Source organism: Tachyglossus aculeatus, chromosome X1 (assembly GCF_015852505.1).
Source record: "Tachyglossus aculeatus isolate mTacAcu1 chromosome X1, mTacAcu1.pri, whole genome shotgun sequence".
Taxonomy (NCBI): Eukaryota; Metazoa; Chordata; class Mammalia; order Monotremata; family Tachyglossidae; genus Tachyglossus; species Tachyglossus aculeatus.
Window position 1 is genome coordinate 48,911,261 of NC_052101.1, and position 24,322 is coordinate 48,935,582.

Genomic DNA, 24,322 nt, shown 5'->3' on the forward strand with positions numbered 1-24,322 from the left:
ACTTGACAAATACCATAAAAAAGTAACAAGATTCACGGACGAACAACTGAAACCAGAGCTTAGCGAACAGCAACTTGGAAATCTTTATATCATTTACTATCAAAGCTACTATTTAGATTAATAGTAGCAGAGTTGCCTAGTGGATAGAGCCCATACCTTGGAGAGTCACTTAACTTCTCTGTGTTTTAGTTACCTCATCTGTAAAAGGGGGATTAAGACTGTGAGCCCCATGCGGGTCATGTACTGTTTCCAATCTTACTAGCTTGTATCGATCCTTAGAACAGTGCTCAGCTCTTAGAACAGTGCATAGCACACAGTAAGAGCTTAAACGTGGCTCAGTGGAAAGAGCCCGAGCTTTGGAGTCAGAGGTCATGTGTTCAAATCCCGGCTCCGCCAATTGTCAGCTTTGGGCAAGTCACTTAACTTCTCTGGGCCTCAGTTACCTCATCTGTAAAATGGGGATGAAGACTGTGAGCCCCCCGTGGGACAACCTGATCACCTTGTTAACCTCACCAGCGCTTAGAACAGTGCTTTGCACATAGTAAGCGCTTAATAAATGCTATAAAAAACCCCAATAAACCAAATACCATCATTATTATTATTATTATTTTAGTGCTTAGTGCAGTGCCTGGCACATAGTAAGCACTTAACAAATACCATTTAATAAAATTAGTTGCTCCACTCACGGGTGATCTTGGAATGAAGAAACAGGTGATATAAATTCATTAAATATGATGACTGCTCCTTAGGCTATGAACCATGGACAATTTGGCCAAAGTGGAAATGCAGCCATTTTTTTAAAAAATGGCATTTAAGCACTTACTATGTGCCATGAATTGTACTAAGTGCTGGAGTAGATACAAGCTAATCAGGTTTGACACAGGTTCAACTGGGGCTCACAGTCTTAATCTCCATTTTACAGATGAGGTAACTGAGGCACTGAGATGTTAAATGACTTGCTCAAGTCCCAAAGTGCATATGTACTGAAATTTGGTAACTGGGACATTGCATAGAATTTTGACTGATGCTGATGGGTTGAATACGGGGAAAAGGGGCAGGATCAAACGTAGAGGAATTATATTTCCAAGTGCAATGATAAATCATGGCAAGTGCACCAGGAGCCAACGAAGAAAAGGCAAATCAAACCAGAGTTCACTATTCCAAATGGATTCTCACGGGATCTGTTGGCGTAGTCAAACACCACCTTGAGAAAACATCAGAAAAAACTATCAAGCTTCAGAAAATGGGGCAATCCTGCATTTTTAGGGTGATTTTCTTCACAGAAGCACCTAATATAGATCATTACAGTCACCCACCCTTCCCTCTGCCCCGCCTGCCTCCTACCTCATCTCTCTGCTCTCCTACTACAACCCAACCCACACACTTCACTCCTCTAATGCTAATCTTCTCACTGTACCCCATATCAAGTCTCACCGCCAACTTCTTGCCCACACCCTGCCCCTAGCCCAGAATTGCCCTCCCTCCTCATATCTGACAATTTACCTCTGCCTTAAAAGTCCTATTAAAAGCACAACTCCTCCAAAACGCCTTCCCTAAGTCCTCTTTTTCTTTTCTTCAACCCCCTTCTGCCTTGCCCTTTATTCATCCACCCAGCACATATGTACATATCCGTATCTTATTTATTTGTATTAATGTCTGTCTCCCCCTCTAGACTGTAAGTTTACTGTGGGCAGGGCATGTGTCTGTTATACTGTATCGTACTCTCCCAAACACTTAGTACGGTGATGTGCACACAGTAAGCACTCAATAAATACGATTCACTATTAGTTTAGGGAGATTAGGAAGCAGCGAAATAAGTTGGGAAATGGATACCTGTGTTTAAAATGACATTGGAAGAGCATAGTCATGGTAAATCATTTGAAACTTTTCAGTACTGAACACCAGAACAATTGTAAGCACCATAATGTTAATTAATGACCTTGAAGAAATTAATTGGACCAGGTGATGCCGGAGCTACTTTATCTTTCGAGTAGAATAGAATGGATGCTTGCTCAGGACACCCCTGTCTCCAGGAGACTCATCTCTGGTTGTCAGGGATGCCATAGAAGTCAGTTGCAACCCCACCTCCAATTTCCATCTTATTGTCACTCTTACCCCTGGAGTAAGCCCCAAATCACCCTGTTGGTGTAGGGGACAGATGATTGAGAAAGGAGATAGAAGTTCATCCACGTTTGAGAGAGCCAGTGGGGAGAAAACTGGGGCCAGGAAACTTCCTGATTTCCCCAGCCAGGATAACCTCCTCTCGATCTGGTACTCAGGCACATTTCAGGGACCCTGAACTTCCTGGGGCTGGAGCAGAAGTGACCATTTGGGGTTGCTTGAGTGCCTGGGGCTGAAACTGGCCACAGGTTGTGAACATCAGAGGTAACCGCTGTAAATACATAAACATCCAAAGAGAAAACGCTTTTATTGTTCCATTTCATAGCATCCAGTCATGAGAACTTTTAAGAGGGTGAAAGAAAAACAGGTAACATTTTGCCAATGGCGAGAAAATGTTGGTTAAATGCGGTGGAGCTCTTTCCAGCTCACACCGCCTTTATTTTTCAGGGGAGAAAAAGGAAAAAAAAAAAACACAGGGAAAAAATCTGCCCTTCAAATTCATCTCATGACAAAGAACTTGTCTCTGTTCATCCTAAAAACCAAGCTTATGTGCTTCAGGGACTTTTGCTGGGTCCCTCTTAAATTGCTCGGAGATTCTGAAAGGATTTGCAAGCTGGGGAGGGTGGCCACAACAAGACCCACACTCCACTCAACACTGACAAGAGTTTATGTATGCCCGTTGTATATTTCCGCTTGTGAATGGGCACTGCCACCCTGTCACTTGTACTGTTTTCTCGGCAATGTTGCATGGTTCCAGAACTTAAAACAAAACTTTCCTCAGGGACATTATCTTCCGCGGTCTTAAATACCTGAACCAAACCCAAAGGCGGTTACTAATTAGAACTAGTTTAGAAAAAGGGGAAGAGATCCACTTCTGAACCACAATGCAGGCTGCAGTTTCGATACACTGCACATTTCCAGCACTTTTCTTAAATTAATGCTCAAATAAGAAAAAATATGAATCGTTTTAAACGTTAACTATTTTAGGTAAAATGCAATTAGTTTTTATAACTAATGATAAAACACGTTGCAGAACTGTCCAGGCCTCAAAGGTGTATGTATGTGAAATAATGAGAAAGGATTTTTTAAAATCTCTTCAGCAACACTGGGGTTTCCAGAGATTCCAGAAACTGCACTTTCTACTCTTCATCTGGTACGTTCAGCTTCCTTTCGGTTTGCGCGTTTCCTGAATTCTAAAAAGCAAACAGAGAGAGAAACTCAAATGAGAAACCCTGGTCCTTTGGCCCAGGTGACAGAGCTAAAGTGAGACACTGAGTTATGAATGTTGACTCCTTTGGTCCAGGGCCCCATATGGCTGAGAAAATAGGGCCTCCTCACCAAAATCAAATACGGCAGATCTGGCCTGGAGGCTTTATAGAAAGGAAACCTGAGGGACAGTGGGGGTACATGACTAACCAGTTACCTGACAGGGTCTGTGTGAGCCAACAAAAGGGCAGATTGGGCACACGACATGGAACCTCGCTGTGGTTGAGCATTGAGACCTGACTAGTTAGTGAACAGTGCGATACAATGGACATTTGATTCTAGAACTTTGTGCTGGAAGGGCTGAAAAGGTTTAAGCTGAGATGGGGCTGCAGCGTCAGGAGCCAGAAGTGAATGTGGTGTTGGGAGCAACCTCTCCCCACCACCTTCTCCCCTCCAACTGAGGAAAGACTGGGGGTACCCTCAGCCAGCCTGTGTTTCGACACCCAGGGGTCCTAGATTTCCCCCCTGGCTAGTGAGAGTGTGTCTTCATGCCTGCCTCCTTAACTGACAAGGACTTCTCAGGATGTTGCTGGCTCTTCACCCCACCCCACAGTCACATTCCCTTGGAGAACTCATTCGCTCCCATAGCTTGAACTACCTTTGCTTATGCAGGTGTTTCATCTACCTCTCCAGTCCTGAACTGTCTTTCATTCAACTGCATTTCATTCAATCGTACTGAGGGCTTGCTGTGTGGAAAGCACTGTACTAGGCACTTAGTTCTCTGCAGTTTCACCTTTCCTCCTGCCTTTAGGACATCTCTACTTAGATGTTATGATGACACCTCAGGTCCAAAACAGAACTTCTCAACTTCCCAGCCAAACCCCAGTGTCTTTCCCATTCCTGTAGACAACAGTACTATCCTCTCTGACTCATAAGCCTCGCCTGGAACACCCTCCCTCCTCATATCTGACGGGCAATTATTTTCCCCACCTTCAAAGCCTTATTGAAGGCACATCTTCTCCAAAAGGACTTCCCTGATGAAGCCCTCTTTTCCTTTCCTTCATCTCCCTTCTGCTTCACCCTGACTTGCTCTCCTTATTCATCCCCACTCCCAGACCCACAGCACTTATATCCATACCTGTAATTTACTTATTTTCTTACGTCTGTCTCCCCCTCTAAATTGTAAGCTCATTCTGGGCAGGGAAGGTATCTGTTATATTGTTAAATTGTACTCTCCCAAGTGCTTAGTACAATGCTCTGCACACAATAAGTGTTCAAGAAACACGACTGACTGACTGACAAGCCCATAACCTTGGCATTATCCTTAATTCATCTCCGTCATTTAACCCACATATTCAATCTGTCACCAAATCTTGGCGGTTTCACCTTAGAACAGCACCAAAATGCACCCTTTCCTTTCCAAACTGCTACTATGCTGACCCAAGCACTCATTAATTGTATTCCAATTTGGGCTTTTAACCAAGCCAACTGCTTTGGGCAGATTTAGCCACTGATGGAGCTTACCATAGGGACCATCTCTATATGTTGCCGACTTGTACTTCCCAAGAGCTTAGTACAGTGCTCTGCACACAGTAAGCGCTCAATAAATACGGCTGAATGAATGAATAGGGAAATAGTCTTCAAAAACTGCAGCATGGCCCAGTGGAGTCACTTGGGAGTCAGAGGACCTGGGTTCTAATCCTGACTCTCTCAGTTGCTTCCTGTGTGACACTGGGCAAGTCAGTTAACTTCTCTGTGCCTCAGTTCTCCTGTTTTCCTGTCTACTTAGGCTGTGAGCCCCATGTGGGACAGGGATTATGTCCAACCTAATTAACTTGTACCTACCCCAGTGCTTAGAACAGTGTTTGACACATAGTAAGCACTTAATAAAGGTACCATAAAAAAGAAGAAAATGAACACATCGCTACTCCTCAATCCATGTTCTAAATACCCCATCACTATGTCCCACTCACTAAGAAATAGCAAAAGACTGTCCTGCTGCCTTCAACTTACTTATATTTTCTTAATTCCATCATGAATTTATTAAAGGCATTTGGAAATAGCCTTGTATTACCTTGGGCTGTCCAAATGCAGTCACTCAACTGAAACTACCTCTAAAAGGCAGTCAGTGAAAATGTTATAATTTCCACCAGTGAACCCCCAAGTGTCATTAGCAACAATTTGCTTCAAGGTCACAACATTTTTCAAAGAGATACTGAACTTTCTAGAGTTTCCAGATCCTGGAATTCCAAAGAATATTTTCCCCTATGTTTACACCCTTGCTATGGCAACATTAGGCAGTGATAATATTCAAAATAGCAGACATTACGGCATAGATAAGTTTAACAGCAATAGAACTGGTGTGGGTTGTGGGTGTATGATTCAGTGAGGGAGGAAAAGTAGAGTTGTCGAGCAGAAACCAGAGGTGAGTTAAGGCATGAATTTAATAATAATAATAATAATAATAATAATAATAATAATCATGGTATTTAAGTGTATACTATGTGTCAAGCACTGTACTAAAGACCAATGTAGCTATCAGTCAGTCAATCAGTACTATTTGTTAAGCACTTACTGTGAACAGGGCAATGTACTAAGCACTTGGGAGAATACAATATAACAGAGCTGGTAGATGTTCCCTGAGCTTATGGTCTAGATACAGGATAATCAGGTTGGACACACGCTCTGACCCCCGTGGAGCTGAGAGACTAAAGGGGAAGGAGAACCGGTATTTAGGCCTCATCTTAAAGATCAGAAAACTGAGGCACAGAGAAGTTAAGTGACTTGCCCAAGTTCACAAAGCAAACAAGTGACAGGCTGGATTAGAACCCAAGTCTAACTCCCAGGCCCATGTTCTTTCCACTAAGCAACACCACCTCTCATTTACAGTGGGAGAAGTAACTGTGACATTATCTCAGTCGCTAATGTGAATATGTTCTGCCTTACCTACTACATCAGCCTCCCTGTTGACTTTCCTGCCATCCTTACTTCACTCTGCTGCCCAGTAGATTTTTTTTTGAAAAACCATTTGATCCACATCTTCCCACTCCTCAAAAACCTCCAATCGTGGTCCACCTATCACCGCATCAAACAGAAACCCCTTACTGTCAGCTTTAAAGAACTCAATTAGCTCGCCCCCTCCTACATTACCTGGATTATCTAAGGCAACCCAACCTGCTCACTTCCCTTCTCTAATGCCAACGGACTCACGGTACATCGACCTTATGTTTCTCACGGCCAATCCTCACCCACATCATCATCATCAATCGTATTTATTGAGCGCTTACTGTGTGCAGAGCACTGTACCCACATCCTTCCTCTGACCCGGAACTCCCTCCCCCTTCATATCCTACAGGCCTTGGCTCTCTCCATCTTCAAAGCCTTCCTAAAATTACATCTCCTTCAAGAGGTCTCCCCTGACTAAGCCCTAACTTCCCCTCTCCATCCTCCTTCTGCGTCACTTCCCCTATCTTGCCCTCCCATCTCCATCATCTATGTAAGGGTTAGCTGTACTCTGTAACCCTAAAGCACTTTGATTTTCACCCACCCCCCACCGCATTATATACTTATCCAACTGTAATTCATTATAATGCCTGTCTCCCCCTCTAGTCTTTAAATTTGTGGGCAGGGAGCATGTCTGACTACCGTATGATACTGTAATCAGGCAAGAGCTTAATAAAGTGCTCTGCACCCATTAACTGCTCAATAGATACCACTGACTGACTAAGTAAGGATTAATCTTCTCTGCATCATTTCAGACTGCCACAGTAGATAACTGTGAGGCCTGAAATGAACTTGATTAATAGAAATATGGCACTCAAGGATGCCTAATTTAATTCTGGATTTACCTAAATCTGGGGGGAGCAACCTCTTGGTGCCCCAACAGGGTGATCTTGAAATTGCCCCTTTACTCTTCCGAACCACAGGAGAAGATTGATTTTCATGGCCACATTCACGTGCAAAGTGCTTAACAAAACAGTTCAAGGAAATGCCCATGGATCTCAAGTGGAAAAAAAAACTCTGAAACTTCTAAGGTGTGAATACAAGTGAAGAGAGTGAAAACAGAACAACACAGAAGATTACTGGTCATTCATTTTGTTGGGTGCTTTTTCTGCTATCACTTATCTGAGTGATATGTGTACGTATTTTATATTAAATTCTTAAAATTATTTTTCTGAGATTTGAAGTGCATATATGTATTTTTGCTTTGGGTATTATGCATGTTCTGTGTCGGTATAATACTCTTCAGTTATAATTAGGTTCGTAATTGCTACCCACTACTAGCACTATAATTATTCATTCATTCATTCAATCGTATTAATTGAGCGCTTACTGTGTGCAGAGCACTGTACTAAGTGCTTGGGAAGTACAAGTTGGCAACATATAGAGACAGTCCCTACCCAATAGCGGGCTCACAGTCTAGAAGGGGGAGACAGACAACAAAACAAAACATATTAACAAAATTAAATAAATAGAATAGTAAATATGTACAAGTAAAATAAATACAGTAGTAAATATGTACAAACATATATACAGGTGCTGTGGGGAGGGGAAGGAAGTAGGGCGGGGGGGCCGAGAGGAAGGAGGGGGCTCAGTCTGGGAAGGCCTCCTGGAGGAGGTGAGCTCTCAGTAGGGTTCTGAAGAGAGGAAGAGAGCTAGTTTGGCGGATGTGCAGAGGGAGGGCATTCCAGGCCAGGGGGAGGACGTGGGCAAGGGGTCGACGGTGGGACAGGTGAGAACGAGACACAGTGAGGAGGTTAGCGGCGGAGGAGCGGAGGGTGCGGGCTGGGCTGTAGAAGGAAAGAAGGGAGGTGAGATAAGAGGGGTCGAGGTGTTGGAGAGCCTTGAAGCTGAGTGAGGAGTTTTTGCCTGATGCGTAGGTTGATTGGAGATTTTTGAGGAGGGGAGTAACATGCCCAGAGCATTTCTGCACAAAGATGATCCGGGCAGCAGCGTGAAGTATAGATTGAAGTGGGGAGAGACAGGAGGATTAGGCTTCTAAATGAATCCACTGGTAATTTATTGATCTCAGAAAATGTAGACAAGTTCCTGGCTTTCAGAGGGGCATTAATTTTGGATTTTTAACCAATTTTTCAAGTGGGACTGATCAAGTTGCACAACTGAGTCATCAGATTTCAACAAAGCCTCATTATCAACCAATACATTTTCTGCATTTTTTACCTCTTGCTTTTCTGGATTCTGATCCACATTAAGTAGAGTTGGTATTTTAGCTATATCTGATTTCTTCAGCTCCCGTTTCAGCACCTTTATCTGTTTAGCTGAACAGACACAGAATAATTACTCTTTATTACTTTCATTTATTTTCTTTCTCAGGGATTTTACTGGGGGCTTTATAGGGGCATGAAAAAGCCCCTTCACTTTCAGTTTCTCAGTTTATGTCAATCACTGCTGAAAAAAACAAAGTTCTGAATCCTGAGGAAAAATAAAATATACCAAAGATAGGCGATGATTTTTACCAGAAACAGTCCCAAGAGCCTTCAACAGGTTTGCTCTCCATGTTATTTCTGTGTGTGATTCCTACATGGGTAGGAAAAGAACCAAATATTCCAGCCTGACTTTGTCTCACACATGGGCACACTCCACAACCTTAAGAAGGCTGGAAACCTGTGCTCACTCCAGACCAGCGACTGGAGGCTGGAGTCACTCCAGACCAGGGATCCGAAGATGTCGTCACTCCGGACAAGGGATCGGGAAGCTGTGGTTACTCCAGGCCAGGCCAGGAACAAGAAGCTATGGTTTCTCATGACCAAGGACGTTTCCCTCCCCCACTTCACTCACCACCATCCCAAACCATCCCTTCCCAGCATTGCAACCTGTCAGCTCACTCCCAACCAATCCAACTCAACAGTCAGAGGACCTGGGTTCCAATCCCGGCTCTGCCGCTTGTCCGCTGCGTGACCGTGGGTAGGTCACCTAACTTCCCTGTGTCACAGGTATCTGTAAAATGGGGATTGACTGTGAGCCCCATGAGGGATATGGATTGGGTCCAACCTGATTAGCTTGTATCTTTTGTTCAGTTTAGTTCTGGCACATAGTAAGTGCTAAACAAACACCATTTTAAAAAAGAAAAAGACCCTTCAAGCCATTCCCTTTCCCACCCTCCCCTTCCTCCTCACCCCATAGCCCTGCCTAAATGCAGGCTGTGGACCCCTTACTCCACTGTGGGGAAACTCTCCTTCATCCTTAACTGGTGTCTGACTCATCCACTCTTCCTCCTTGCCATCCCTGGGACCAGGCTCCACTCAGATGATGGTAGCAGTTTTGATCCTTTTCTCACATTCCTTCTCTCTTACTCAATCCCTTCGTCGATTCTTGGGGACTTCATTATTCACAAAGATGTTCCTGATGACCCTTCCGCTGCCCACTTTCTATCACTCCTCAACTCCACCGATCTCCTGCTCCACCTCACCTCCCCCACTCACAAACTTGGACACACACATGCACACACACACACACACACACACACACACTATCTCTACCCTCACCAACTCTGAAATTCCTCTATCTGACCACAACCTTCTCCCCGCCAACCTGTCCTGTTCCCCTACAGATGTCCGATCTTTTGACCCCATCCAATTTCTCAAGTTATCATACCATTTAGCCTCCATACCCAAGCTATCTTCCCTTCATGACCAAACTGACACCCTCAGCACCATTCTCCCTACTAAACTCACTCACTCCCCTATCCCTTTGTCGATCTCGTACCACTAACCCATGGCCCTGGATCACCTCCAGAGTCCTCTTCTTTAGCTTCTGGGCACAAGCTGCAGAGCACGTCTGGCAGAAATCTCAATATCAGGCCAACTTCATCCAGCTCAAGTTCATCCTTGCATACTTTTAACTCTGCCCTCTCCTGTGCCCGGCAAATATAGTTCTTCATCCTTACTGACACCCATGCCCATCGCTCTCACCAGTTGTTCCAGATATTGGACTCGCCCCACCCACAGCCCTTAAAACTCCCTGTCCCCCTGTCTCCTCTAGCTCTTGCCCCTAATGATCTGGCTACCTAGTTTATTGAAAAAATTGAAATTAACAGGAGTGATCTCCCTAAAATCTTCCCTGCTCCTCTCCAGTCTCTCCCTCCTCCTGTCTCTTATTCAACTCTCCCATCTTTCCCAGCAGTACTTCAAGAGACGATCTGCTGCCTTCTCACAAAATCCCCCCTCCACCTGAGCATCTGACCCCATCCATTTGCACCTTATCAAATCACCTGCCCCTCTTTTTTCCCTTCCTGACCTCTATCTTCAAATGTACACTCTCCAATGACTTCTTCCCCACTGCTTTCAAGCATGCTCACATCTCATCTATCCTAAAAAAGTCTTCCCTTGACCCCACAGCTCCCCTCAGTTATCACTTAATCTCCCTACTGCCATTGCTCTCCAAACTCCTTGAGAGAGTTGTCTACATCTGCTGTTTTCAATTCTCTTTGGCCCCCTCCAATTGGGCTTCTGTCCCCTTCACTCCCTAGAAACTGCCCTGTTGCCCAGTTCAACAGTCTGTACTCCATGCTAAACCTACTTGATCTCTCAGCTGCCTTTGACACTGTCTCCCATCCCCTTCTTCCTGAAACATTATCAAACCTCGGCTTCACTGACACTGTTCTCTCCTGGTTCTCCTCCTATCTCTCTGGCCACACACAGTCTATCACTAAATCTTGTCAGATTAACTTTCACAGCAGCACTAAAATCCACCCTTTCCTCTTTAACCAAACTTCTCCCTTATTAATCCAAGAATTTTTTCTATCAGCCTCCTTGCTGACCTCCCTGCCTCCTGTCTCTCCCCGCTCCAGTCCATTCTATGTTCTGCTGCCCAGATGATGTTTCTACAAAAACATTCAGTCCTTGTTTCCCCACTCATCAGGAACCTCCAGTGGTTGTCCATCCACCTCTTCCTAAAACAGAAACTCCTTATCATTGGCTTGAAAGCACTCAATCACCTTTCCCCCTCCTCTCTCAATCAATCGGTCAATCAATAATATTTCTTGAGTTCTTACTGTGTGCAGGGCACTGCACTAGACATGTGGCACAATACAACACAATATAACAAATACATTCCCTGCCCATAATGAGTTTATAGTCTAGAGGACTCACCTCTCGGCTTTCCTACTACAAGCCAGCTTCAACACTTCATTCCTCTAATCCCAGCCTATTCACTCTTGTGAGACAGGGAAGATGGTGGTGCTGTCTACAGTGATAGGAGAATCAGTGGGAGGACAGGGTTTGGGTGGGAAGATGAGGAGTTCTGTTTTGGACATGTTATGTTTGAGGTGTTGGGGGGACATCCATGAGAGAGATGTCCTGAAATCAGGAGGAAATATGAACTGCAGAGAAGCGGGGAGATCAGGGCTGGAGATGTAGATTTGGGAATCCTCCACATAGAGATGGTAGTTGAAGTCATGGAAGCAAATGAATTTTCCAAGGGAGAGGGTGTAGATGGAGAACAGAAGGGAACACAGAACTGATTGAGCCTTGAGAGACTCCCACAGTTAGGGGGTTGGTTAGGGGGTTGGAGGCAGAGGAGGAGCCCTGGGTTCTAATTCTGACTCTACAACTTGTCTGCTTTGTGACAAGCAAGGAAGCCACTTAACTTCTCTGTGCCTCAGTTCCCTCATCTGAAAAAAGGGAATGAAAACTGTGAGCCCCATGTGGGACAGGGACTGTGTCCAACATAATTATCTTGTATCTACCCCAGTGTTTGGTACAGCACCTGGCATACAGGAAAAGTTAAACAAGTACCATAAAAAAGAGCCCGTGAAAGAAACCGAGAGTGGACGGGCAGAGAGATAGGAGGAGTCACGGGAGAGGACAGTGTCAGTGAAAAGGAGGTGGTAGATAGTGTCGAAGGCAGCTGAGCAAAGAGGATTAGGATGGATTAAGCTTGTTGTGGCCAGGGAACGTGTCTATCAACTCTGTTACACTACTCTCCCAAGTGCTTAGTACAGTGCTCTGCACACAGTACGTGCTCAATAAGTACAACTGATTGACAGAGGCCTTTGATCCAGACCCTGACCCTGGATCATATCTATAGTGCATGTCCTTCAGTGGAGAAGCAGCATGGCATAGTGAATAGACTACCCCCCAACTAGACTATGAGCCTGTTGTGGGCAGGGATTGTCTCTCTTTACTGCTGTATTTTACTTTCCAAGCTCTTAGTACAGTACTCTGCACACAGTAAGTGCTCAATAAATATGACTGACAATGAATGAATGAACAGAGCACAGGCCTCTGAGTGAGAAGGTCATGGGTTCTAATTCCCGCTCAGCCACTTGTCTGCTGTGTGACCTTGGGTAAATCACTTCAGTTCTCTGGGCCTTAGTTTCCTCATCAGTAAAATGGGGATTGAGACTGTGAGCCCCATGTGGGACAGGGACTGTGTGCAACCCGATTTGCTTGTATCCACCCTAGGGTTTAGTATGGTGCCTTGCACATAGTAAGTGCTTAACAAATACCATTATTATTATCATTATTATTATTATTACTCCCATGCCCTGGAACACTGCTGCCAGAAATCCAGGCACTAGGCCAACTTGGGTCACCTCAAATTCTTCCTGACTTGCTACAACTCTACCCTTTCTCCATGCCCTTTCAATTTCAATGCTCATTTTCCCCCACCCGCTATTCCAGGCCTCTCCTGAGATTTCCAGTGACCAAACCTCCCCATCTCTTGCCTCTAACGACTTGCCAATTATGGTAACAAAATCGAAACCCCTAGGCGTAAGTTCCCCCAAATCTCCCTTCCCGTCTCAGCTCCCTCCCAAGCCAACATTCACTTTCTCATCCTTTTCAACCATCTTTCAAGAGATCTCCCACCTGCTTTTAAAATCTACTCCTTTCATCTGCACCTCCAACCCCATCCCCTCAATTTCTAAAAATCCCTGTGCCTATTCATCTTCTCCCCAAGACTACCATCTCCAGCTGCTCACTCTGATGACTCCTTTCTGCCTGTCTTCAAATTGGCCTTCATCTCCTATCTTCAAAACCTTTTTCTGGACCTTTCTGCCACGTCCCGCTATCACTTGACCTCCCTTATCCCCTTCATACTCAAAGTCCTTGAACAGGTTGTTTACACAGCTCTGTCCACTCTCTGTCCTTTGGCATCCTTCTTTGACCTTTTATGAATGTTTCCTCCCCACTTCACTCCACTGAGACTCCTGTCACCTAGGGCTCCGGTGACGTCCTTCTTGCCAAATCTAACAGGCTGTTCTTCTTTCTAATCCTCCTTGACCTCTCAACTGCCTTTGACACTGAGGACCACTCCTGCCTCCTGGAAATAATATCTAACCTTGCTTTTTATGAAAGAGTTTTTCCAAGTTCTCCCCTTCCCTCTCAGTCTCTCTGCCTACTGTTTCACTCCTTAACAACAATGATAACAATGCTAATAATTAACAATCTAATACTCCCAACGTACTCACTGTACCTTACTCTTGTCTCTCCAACCGCCAACCTCTGTCTCACGCTGCTCCTTCTAGCTGGAATTCCCTCTCCTTTCACATCCCTCTAGACTGTAAGCTCACTGTGGGCAGGGAACATGTCTACACCTCTATCACACTGTACTCTCTCAAGTACTCAGTACAGTGCTCCGCACATAGTAAGCGCTCAGTAAAGAAGAAGCAGTGTGGCTTAGTGAATACAGCAGAAGCCTGGGTATCAGAAGGCTCTGGTTTCTAATTCCGCTTCCAATACTTGCCTGCTGTGTGACCTTGGGCAAATCAGTTAACTTATCTGTACCTCAGTTACCTCATCTGTAAACTGTGAGCCCTATGTAGGACAGGGACTGTGTTCAATCTGATCATTTGTATCTACTCCTGCACTTAGAACAGTGTTTGATATCATCATCATCATCAATCGTATTTATTGAGCGCTTACTATGTGCAGAGCACTGTACTAAGCGCTTGGGAAGTACAAATTGGCAACATATAGAGACAGTCCCTACCCAACAGTGGGCTCACAGTCTAAAAGGGGGAGACAGAGAACAAAACCAAACATACTAACAAAATAAAATAAATAGAATAGATATGTACAAATAAATTAGAGTAAAAAAAAATATGTACATACATATATACATAATAGATAGATATAGACATATATACATAAGTGCTGTGGGGCGTGGTGGGGTAGAGGAAAGTACAGTACAGTGCAGTGCTTGGCACATAGTAAGCACTTAAAAAATACTATTTTAAAAAATGTTGATGGTTGGCCACTCTCCAGGGCTTCTGAAAGTTGGAGGCAGCTGATGATGATGATGATGGTATTTGTTAAGCGCTTACTATGTGCAAAGCACTGCTCCAAGCGCTGGGGGGGACACAAGGTGATCAAGGTGTCCCACGTGGGGCTCACAGTCTTCATCCCCATTTTACAGATAGGGGAACTGAGGCTCTGAGAATTTAAGTGACTTGCCCAGGGTCACACAAATACAGTAAGTGCTTAACAAATACCATAAAAAAATAAATACAGTTGATTGATCTGTCAGGCTACTGTTCCTCTCGGCCTCTGAGCCCTTCTGAAATCAGTTCTCTTCCGGGAGCCCTTCCCTAAATGATTTTTAATCTCTCCATCCTATATCGCCAGCTGCCATTTCAACACCTCTTCGCCATCCAAGCACTTAAGAATTCCCAGTCCCCCGTAGCACTTACGTACAAATCTTTATGCACTATTATTTCCTCTTATCTGTAATTTATTTTGGTGTCTCTCCCTTTCCCACTAGATTGTAAGCACTTTGAGGGCAGGAATGATTTCTACTGATTCTACTGGATTCTCCCAAGTAAACAGTCCTCTGCACGGAGTAGTTGCTTAATCAGAGCTATGAATCAGCATCCTTCCTACCTGAGCGAAGCTCTGAGAACCTCCTCTGTTTCCACGGTGTCACCCATGATCACCATTCTCTATATGCCCTCTGCCTGAGGGGCCATGAGGGATTTAAACTGCACTGATACCTGTTTTCCCTCCTAATTAGAGTGTGACAGGGACTGCAGCTGCCCTAATTAATCTGGATCTACCCCAGTGCTTAGAACGATGCTTGGCACTTCGTCAGCACTTAACAAACATCATCGTCATCATTATTATTATTGCTAATAATAACAACTGTTATCATTATCATTATCATCAGCACGTGGCTGCTACACATTTTAGAGCCCTGGGAAGATCTGGTCCCTGGATAACCGGTGAGGCAGCTCCCAAACGACCCTGCTGGTCTTCCTTCCCAGCAGGCTGGTTGGACTCTGAGCTTTGTCTTTCATGTTGTTTTTGTATTTATATCTTTTTGTCTTTCTTATTGTGCCCGTCATCAAATCCCTCCACATCTTATTCTTAGATTGGGGACCCCTGAAGGACCAGGGTCCACATCTATTTCTTACCCGGAGAATTTTTCTCAACTCTCAGTGCCGTGCTCTTATCTGTAAGCTGATCCCCTAGACTGTAAGCTCATTGTGGGCAGGGAATGTGTCTGTTTATTGTTATTAATAATAATACTGGTATTTGTTAAGTGCTTACTATGTGCCCAGCACTGCTTTAAGTGCTGGGGTAGATACAAGGTAATCAGGATGTCCCATGTGGGGCTCACGGTCTTAATTCCCATTTTACAATAAGGTAACTGAGGCAGTTAAGTGTCACAGAGCTGACAAGTGGAGGAACCCGTGACCTCTGACTCCCAAGCCCGTGTACTTTCTATTGAGCCATTATATTATATTATGTTATTATGTTATAGTGTACTCTCCCAAGCGCTTAGTACAGTGTTCTGCGCACAGTAAATGCTCAATAAATACGACTGTCTTTGAGACTGTGAGCCCACTGTTGGGTAGGGACTGTCTCTATATGTTGCCAACTTGTACTTCCCAAGCGCTTAGTACAGTGCTCTGCACACAGTAAGCGCTCAATAAATACGATTGACTGATTGATTGACTGAGTGAATGAATGAATGAACAGTAGTCTGCTTAACGTAAACTCATTACTGGCAACTGCTAATCCTGCTGTAGTGTACTCTCCCAAGTGTACAATGCTCTGCACACGGTAAGCACTCAATAAATACCACTGATTGACTGATTGATTGATTAGTTACTATAAATACATATCCATTCTATTTATTTTATTTTGTTAATATGTTTAGTTTTGTTGTCTGTCTCCCCCTTCTAGACTGTGAGCACACTGTTGGGTAGGGACCGTCTCTATATGTTGCCAACTTGTACTTCCCAAGCGCTTAGTACAGTGCTCTGCACACAGTAAGGGCTCAATAAATACGATTGATTGATTGATTGATTAATAAATACTAACACCATTACTGCTGATTGAAGTCCCATGAAATAGTCCAATGTGCCACTCATGCCGTTTAAGTAATTTCTCACTAGATGTCAGTGTGTTGCAAAGAAATCAAATGTAATTCCGGGCCTGGAGGTTAAAAGCCGTTTTTCGTTTGAAAAAGTTCCACAGAAGTTAACAAACTCATTCAGGACCCACCTGGAATAAAGTGAATAATCAATCAATCGTATTTATCGAGCGCTTACTGTGTGCAGAGCACTGTACTGAGCGCTTATAAGCGCTACATCCCCTTTCATCTGGGGGAGACAGACAGTGATGTGCCAATTAATCTACCCTAGGTCACAGGCTGAATCAAAACCAGGCGTCCGTTGAAACAACTACATAGCACGCCTTTGTCCGAAAGGTTGTACTAATTACAAGTTTCTGTTTTAAAAGTCAGGTAACCCTACTTATAACAACTGTCCAGTGATATATGCACGGGCTTGGTTGTCAGAGGACGTGGGTTCTAATTGTGGCTCCGCCACTTGTCTGCTGTGTGACCTCGGGCCAGTCACTTTACTTCTCTGTGCCTCAGTTCCCTCATCTGTAAAATGGGGGTTAAAAGTGTGAGCTCCAACTGGGACAACCTGATGACCCTGTATCTACCCCAGCGCTCAGAACGGTGCTTGGCGCATAGTAAACGCTTAACAGATACCATCATTATTATTATTATTCCGATTTGTAAATGAGAAAATACACCTCATTAAAAGTACTGAATCACCTGGCATCACACTGTTAATAATTATACCACTTATTAAATAAGCTATTATTACTTATTAAATAATCTACCTAGGGTAGATTCTAGGTAATGAGGCCAGACACAGTCTCTGTCCCACCCGGTGCTCACAGTCGGTCTTAACTTCGTTTTACAAAAGAAAAAACAGGCCCAGTAAAATCAAGTGGCTTTTCAATCAGTCAATCAATTGTGTTTATTGTGTTTTTCCTGACTGCAGAGCACTGTATTTTACACTTGGGAGACTACAAGACACCAGAGTTAGTAGATGCATTCCCTGGCCCCAAGAAACTTAGAGTACAGAGGAGGAGGCCAAATCAAAAAAAGAGAAGCAGCGTGGCTCAGTGGAAAGAGCCTGGGCTTTGGAGTCAGAGGTCGTGGGTTCAAATCCTGACTCCGCCAACTGTCAGCTGTGTGACTTTGGGCAAGTCCCTTAACTTCTCTGGGCCTCAGTTCCCTCATCTGAAAAATGGGGATGAAGACTGTGAGCCCACCGTGGGACACCCTGATCACCTTGTAACCCCCCAGCGCTTAGAACGGTGCTTTGCACATAGTAAGCGCTTAATAAATGCTATCATTATTATTATTATTGTCCTCCTACTACACCCAGCAGGCCATTGGCATATCTGGGACGGGAACCCAGATCTGCTGACTTCCAGTCTCGTGCTCTTGTCACTATGTGACACTGCCTCCTCTTCCACTGATTTCCATATAAACCAAAGTAGCATGGAGCAGTCCGAAGGTCACGGGTTCTAATTTCGGCTCCGCAACTTGTCTGCTGTGTGGCCTTGGGTAAGTCACTTCACTTCTCTGGGCCTCACTTACCTTATCTGTAAAATGGGGATTAAGACTGTGAGCCCCACATGGGACAGGGAGTTAGTCCAACCCGCTTTATCTGTATCTATCCCAGTGCTTAGTTCAGTGCCTGGCACGAAGCGCTTAGCAAATACCATCATCATCATCATCATTACTATTATTATTATGGAAATCATGCCCTGGAATTTCATTTTAGTTCTACGAAACACAAAGCTCTACCTTCGATTCCTTTCAGCTCCTTTGATTGGGATGTTAATGGCAGCTCTGGGAAATGGATCTCTTTCTTCTCGGCCTTTGAAATGTTCAGTTTTTTCTTGTTCCCATTTCCCATGTGGTCAACTTGACCTGTGCGTTCATAAAGTGCAGCCTAAAAGGAAAAAAAAAAGAAATTAATGTTGGGGGAAGTTTCTTCATTCATCGGCTCACTACTTGGAGCAAAGCAATAAATCAGTCAATTGTATTTCTTGAGTGCTTCCTGGGTGCTGAGCACTGTACTAAGCACTGGGGAGAGAACAATGTAACAGAGTTGATAGACATTATCTGCTCACAACGAGCTTACAGTCTAGAGGGGGAGACGGGCATTAATATAAATAATATATAATATAAATAAATAAATTACAGATGAATACATAAATACATAAGTGCTGTATATATGTATGTACATATTACTCTATTTATTTATTTTACTTGTACATATCTATTCTATTTATTTTATTTTGTTAATATGTTTGGTTTTGTTCTCTGTCTCCCCCTTATAGACTATAAGCCCACTGTTGGGTAGGGACCGTCTCTGTATGTTGCCAACTTGTACTTCCCAAGCGCTTAGTACAGTGCTCTGCACACAGTAAGTGCTCAGTAAATACGATTGATTGATTGATTGATTGCTGTAGGGCTGAGAGAGGGGTGAATAAAGGGAGCAAATCAGAGTGACCCAGAAGGGAGTGAGTAAAGAGGAAAGGAGGGCTTAGTCAGGGAAGGCCTCTTGGAGGAGATGTGCCTTCAATAAGGCTTTGAAGGTGGGGAAAGTCATCATCTGTTGGTTATGAAGAGGGAGGCCATTCCAGGCCAGAAGTGGGACGTGGGTGAAAAGTCGTTGGTGAGATAGATGAGATCGAGGTTCAGTGAGTAGGTTAGCATTAGTGGAGTGAAGTGTGTGGGCTGGGTTGTAGTAGGAGAGCAGCAAGGTGAAGTAGGAGGGGGCAAGGTGACTGAGTGCTTAAAGCAGATAAAGCACTGAGCTAAATGTCAGGAAAAATACAGAGAAACAGATATGATCCCTGGCCCCAAGTGGCTCACGATCGAAGAATAAAGCGGTAAAGGGAAGGAGGTTGGCAACAAACCTGTAAGGAAATATTGAAATATTTCCAACAGGTAACGTATATAAACCAACAGGTAACATGACAAGTCGAGGACAACAATAAATACAGTAACAGTTGCAAAACACTGGGACTTATGGTCCTTTAGACTGTAAGCTTATCATGGGCAGGGCAGGTGCCTGCTCAGTCTGTTGTACTGTGCTCTCCCAAGCGCTTACTACAGTGCTCCTCACATAGTAAGCATTGATTGATCGATTGGTTGACTGAAGGTACAGCGTTCCAATGGCTCCCCAGGGCTTGGGACTGGGTATTTTGAAGCCCAACTGTCACAGGAGGCACCGCAGCAGCCTCCAGCCTCCCAACATTTTCAGAGCTGTGACGAGGACTGGGGCCATTGCTTCTCCCCGCTGCTTGGGAGCCAGGCCGGACGGGAGTCCCAGGTGGATCGGATCACTGTGGCCCATAGACCGGATCACAGGCCTCGGCTCTCTGACGCCAGGGGAGCGGCAGGAGGACTCGTGCTGCCTCTGCATCTTCTTGTAGAAAGGAGACTGCCAGTGCAACAGAGGAAAGGGAAGAACTCCAAGATGCTGTCCAAAAGTTAGGCCCATTGTTGGAACAGATCAATGGTCTATACAGCTCAGTCTTCTGTCTCTGCCCGTGGCAACGGGAGGCAACAGGGAACCAGGTGAAGGTTACTTTCCTGGATATCAGTCCTAATTTTTAGGGATGTGTCATTTAACATCCCTAACTTTTCTCCTCTATGAGCCCCAAAATTTACCCTCTAGACTCTAAGCTCATTGTGGGCAGGGAATGTTATATTCCCTTTTACAAAGTTTCACACCAAAGGCTTTCAAAAGAACTGAATAATCTTGGGATTGGAGAAAATGTTCTGCCATGGATAGAAAGCTGGCTTAAAAATAGGGGCAGGGGCAGTTATATTGTTATAGTGAACTGTCCCAAGTGCTTAGTACACACAGTAAAGTGCACACAGTAAGTGCTCGATAAATTTGATCTGCTGGCTGACCCAAACTCTTCTTGAATCCATGGTTATGTTCTGCCTACACAACTTCCTGCTGTAAAGAATTCCATATTTTTACCCTATGAAGATGGATTTTGTTAGGTTGGTTTGGAATCTATCATGTCTATCATTTTCAAGCTTCACTGGATGTCCCCTCATTCTGAACTTCAGGGATTTGGTGAATAGTTGTCGACCTACTTACACTCATCCCTATTTGGCAGACTTCAGTCATGTTCAGGGAAGCAGTGTGGCCTAGTGGAAAGGAGTCAGAAGACCTGGGTTCTAACCCCGGCTTCACCACTTGCCTGCTGTGGGACCTTGGACATGTCACCTAACTTCTCTGTGCCTCAGTTCCCTCATCAGCAAAATGGGGACTCAATCACTGTTCTCCCTCCTGCTTAGACTGTGAGTGCCATGTGGAACCTGCTTATATTGTATCTACTCCAGCGCTTAGTACGGGGCTCGGCACACAGTAAGTGCTTAACAAACACCGTGACTAATATTAATTATTCTGTCCCTTCTCTGTTTAAGTCTTTCCACATCAAAATACAGTCACCTCTGCCAGAATGTGTGATCCAAGACTCCCGCTGCCAGAATGGGTGAACACTTCAGTGTGAGTTTTTCTTCATATGGGGTTCTGCGAGAATGCAGTTTCTGAGTTACGAGAGGATTGGGTCTGTTCTCATTTGGAAAAGCTTCTTCATATTCCCCAGCTCATCGCTGTGCCTTGTATCTTTTCATTCACTCAATCGTATCTTCCCCACTTCTATTATATTGTTCTTAAGCTGCCGCGAGCAGTCAGAATTGCACATGGTATTCCAGGTGAGAAGGCACCAAGGCTTTACATAATATCTTTGGATTTGGTTTTGATCCCTTTCCTGATGATGCCTGACATTTGATTGACCTTTGTGGGTGCTGCCTTGCATTGCCAATTATTTAAAGAGTCAAAGATAGCTTTGAGAGCAGCATTTTGTAGTTGCATTTTGGATCATCTTTCTGTAGGTGCATTGCCTTGCCCTTGCCCACACTGAAGCTCATCTTTCCACCTTTCAGCCCACTCACTCAGCTTTATGAGGTTGATCTCCTCCTTCATGGCATTTCACCCCCCAGGAGAGCCTATTGTCTTCTGCATATTTTGAGATTTCCCCGCATGCATTTCTATCCCCCGACCATTTATAAGGGATAGTAAATAAAACTGCTCCTAGCATAGATCCCATCATTTAATCTTTTCCATCCTGAAAAGTGGCCATTTATCCCTGCCCCTTTCCCCTATTTTTAAGCCACCTTTCTATCCATGACAGAACATTTTCTCCAATCCCAAGATTATTCAGTTCTTTTGAAAGCCTTTGGTGTGAAACTTTGTAAAAGGCCTTTCAAAAATCAAAGTACACTGGTTCCCCTCTATCCATGTTTATGGACCCTTTCAAAGAAATTCAGCAGATTAATGGGGTCTTATTTCCCCTTACAAGAAACCATATCTTTCCCTCAGTGGGTTGTATGTTCTCTAAATACTCGCTGATACTCCATGTAATTATTCATTCTTCCCTTAGGGCTGAACCACAAAATGGGTTGTCTATTCTTATTTTGCTCTCTGGTTTGTTATGACAAGTACACTAAAAATACATAGGGATCCAAGCTGCTATAGAAGTTTAAAAAGCAAGGTTTTACCTTAATGGAGATTTAATACATACTTCAAAGTTTCTGCCTTCTCTTTTACAGACTCAAGTTGAGAAAAAAACCTCATTTTGGGCTTAGTATGGTGCTCGATAAATACCAGTGATGATGATGATGACGACAATGTGGGAATCATCTGCGGAGAGGGGGTAGTTGAAGGCAGGTGTTCTCCAGGGAAGTAAGGGTAAATTAAGAATAGAAGGGAACCCAGAATTGAGCCTTGAGGGTCACCCACAGTTAGGGAGTGGGAGGCAGAGAAAGAACCAGTGAAAGGGACTGGGAAGGACCAGCCAGAGAAGAAGGAGGAGAACCAAGAGAGGACAGTGTCAGTGAAGCCAACATTTGATGGTGTTGTGGGGAGAAGTGGTGGTCCTGAGTGTCGAAACCTTCCGAGAGGTCAAGGCGGACTGGACAGAATAGAGACCAATAGATTCAGTGAGGAAGAGGTCATTGGTGACCTTGGAGATAGCAGTTTTAGAGGAGATGAGGGGGCGGAAGGCAGAATGTAGAGGGTTCAGGAAGGCGTTGTAAGAGAAGTGGAGGCAGCGGGTTGTAATCAATGATATTTTTTGAGCGCTTACTGTGTGCAGAACGCTACACTAAGCACATGGAAGAATACAACACAACAGACTTGGTAGACACATTCCCTGCCTACGCTGAGCTTACAGTCTGGAGGACTGCATTGTTGTTTAGCTCTTCTATGGGAAAATGACTTTGCCCTGAGCACGCATGGCTAATGATTTTGAGGTCATGGGTGGAGAAAATAACGGAAATGAGGAATCGGTTTAGAAATGGTGAAACTATTTCTAAAGATGTTTCTTGGAACTTACTTGAGTAAAGGTTCCATCCTCCTGCTTAATGCCGCACCCAGTCTGCCAGGGGCTTCGTCTCTTTTTGCCTTTGTCAGGTAGCCTATTACTGAGCGGTGGGAAAAAGGAAAAATTGTGCAGGACAAAGAAAGTTAAGTCATAATACACTCACAGTACTTCCTCCTAAAATAACTGAATACTGAAGACCGAGTTGTCTTTTTTTTAGTGGGGGAGAGGGAAGGGGAGAGAGAAATCTTCCTCTCCATCCAAATGGCAGTTGTCAAATCTCATTTTGACTACTGCATCATCAGCCTCCTTGCTGACCTCCCTGCCTCCAGGCTGTACGTCACTTGGCTCCCTGGTTTATTTTTCTAAAATGTCATACTGCAGGAAAACCTTCATCACTTACCTATTTCGGGGAATCACAGGACCTGGGTTTTAATTCCAGCTCTATCAACTGTCTGCTTTGGAACTTTGGGCAAGTCACTTGATTTTTCAGTGACTGAGCTGCCTCATCTATAAAAAAATGGGGATTGAATACCTGTCCTCTCTCCTACTTGGATTGTGAACTCCAAGTGGGATGGGATCTGTGTCCTACCTGACTGAAATGTATCTACCCTGCTGCTTAGAAGAGTGCTTGACAAATAGGAAAGAGCTTAACAAGTACCATAAAAAAACACCCAACCACTGGCTTTAATCAGTCAATCAATGATATTTGCTGAGTGCTTATTCTGTGAAGACCACTGTACTAAGCGCTCGGTAGAGTACAATACAACAGAGTATTTAAGGCATCTAATGAGCTCTCTTCCTCTTCAGCCCCTCCCTTCTTCCACTACACCTCAGCTCGCACTTTTTGTTAGTCTCAAGCTAACCCACTCGCTGTGCCTCCTTCTCACCTCCCTTATGTCTGACCTTTTGCTCACTCTCTTCCGCCTATCTGAATTCCCTCCCCTTTCAAATCCACCAGATTACTGCACTCCCCAGCTATTCTGAAATCACATCTCCTCCAGGAGGCCTTTTCCAACTAATTTCTCTTTTCCCCAATTTACATTCCCCACAATTGCCACCTCGACGCTTCTATGCCAACCACACAGTTCTGCACTCACAATCGCCGGTAGCACTTCTGAACACATCAACTGGTACGCACAACTCCTAAAGCATTTACTCATCATCACATTCTCTTTTCCCTTTTCCTGCTACCTATAAATTATTTTACTGTTTGAAGCTCCCTGAGGTCAGGGATCACGTTTATAAATTCTATTGTCCTCTTCTAAGTGCCTAGTTCAGTGCTCTGACACAGTAATAATAATAAGTGC

General features: G+C 44.3%; 1 protein-coding gene across 3 annotated transcripts in view; it reads right to left on the bottom strand.

Moving 5' to 3' along the window:
• Window positions 1-2,411: 2,411 nt before the first annotated feature.
• Window positions 2,412-24,322, bottom strand: part of CDKL3 (cyclin dependent kinase like 3) — a 58,087-nt gene continuing 36,176 nt past the window's right edge. For 2 of the 3 annotated variants that reach the window (XM_038772523.1, XM_038772525.1), the window contains exons 10-13: window positions 23,028-23,115; window positions 18,406-18,553; window positions 8,509-8,606; window positions 2,412-3,314 (exon numbers count right to left, since the gene is read on the bottom strand). In XM_038772523.1, the coding sequence (XP_038628451.1) occupies window positions 3,261-3,314; window positions 8,509-8,606; window positions 18,406-18,553; window positions 23,028-23,115 (388 nt within the window). In that variant the 3' untranslated portion in view covers window positions 2,412-3,260. The remainder of the gene's footprint in view (window positions 3,315-8,508; window positions 8,607-18,405; window positions 18,554-23,027; window positions 23,116-24,322) is intronic. The other variant, XM_038772524.1, reaches the window with a different exon arrangement.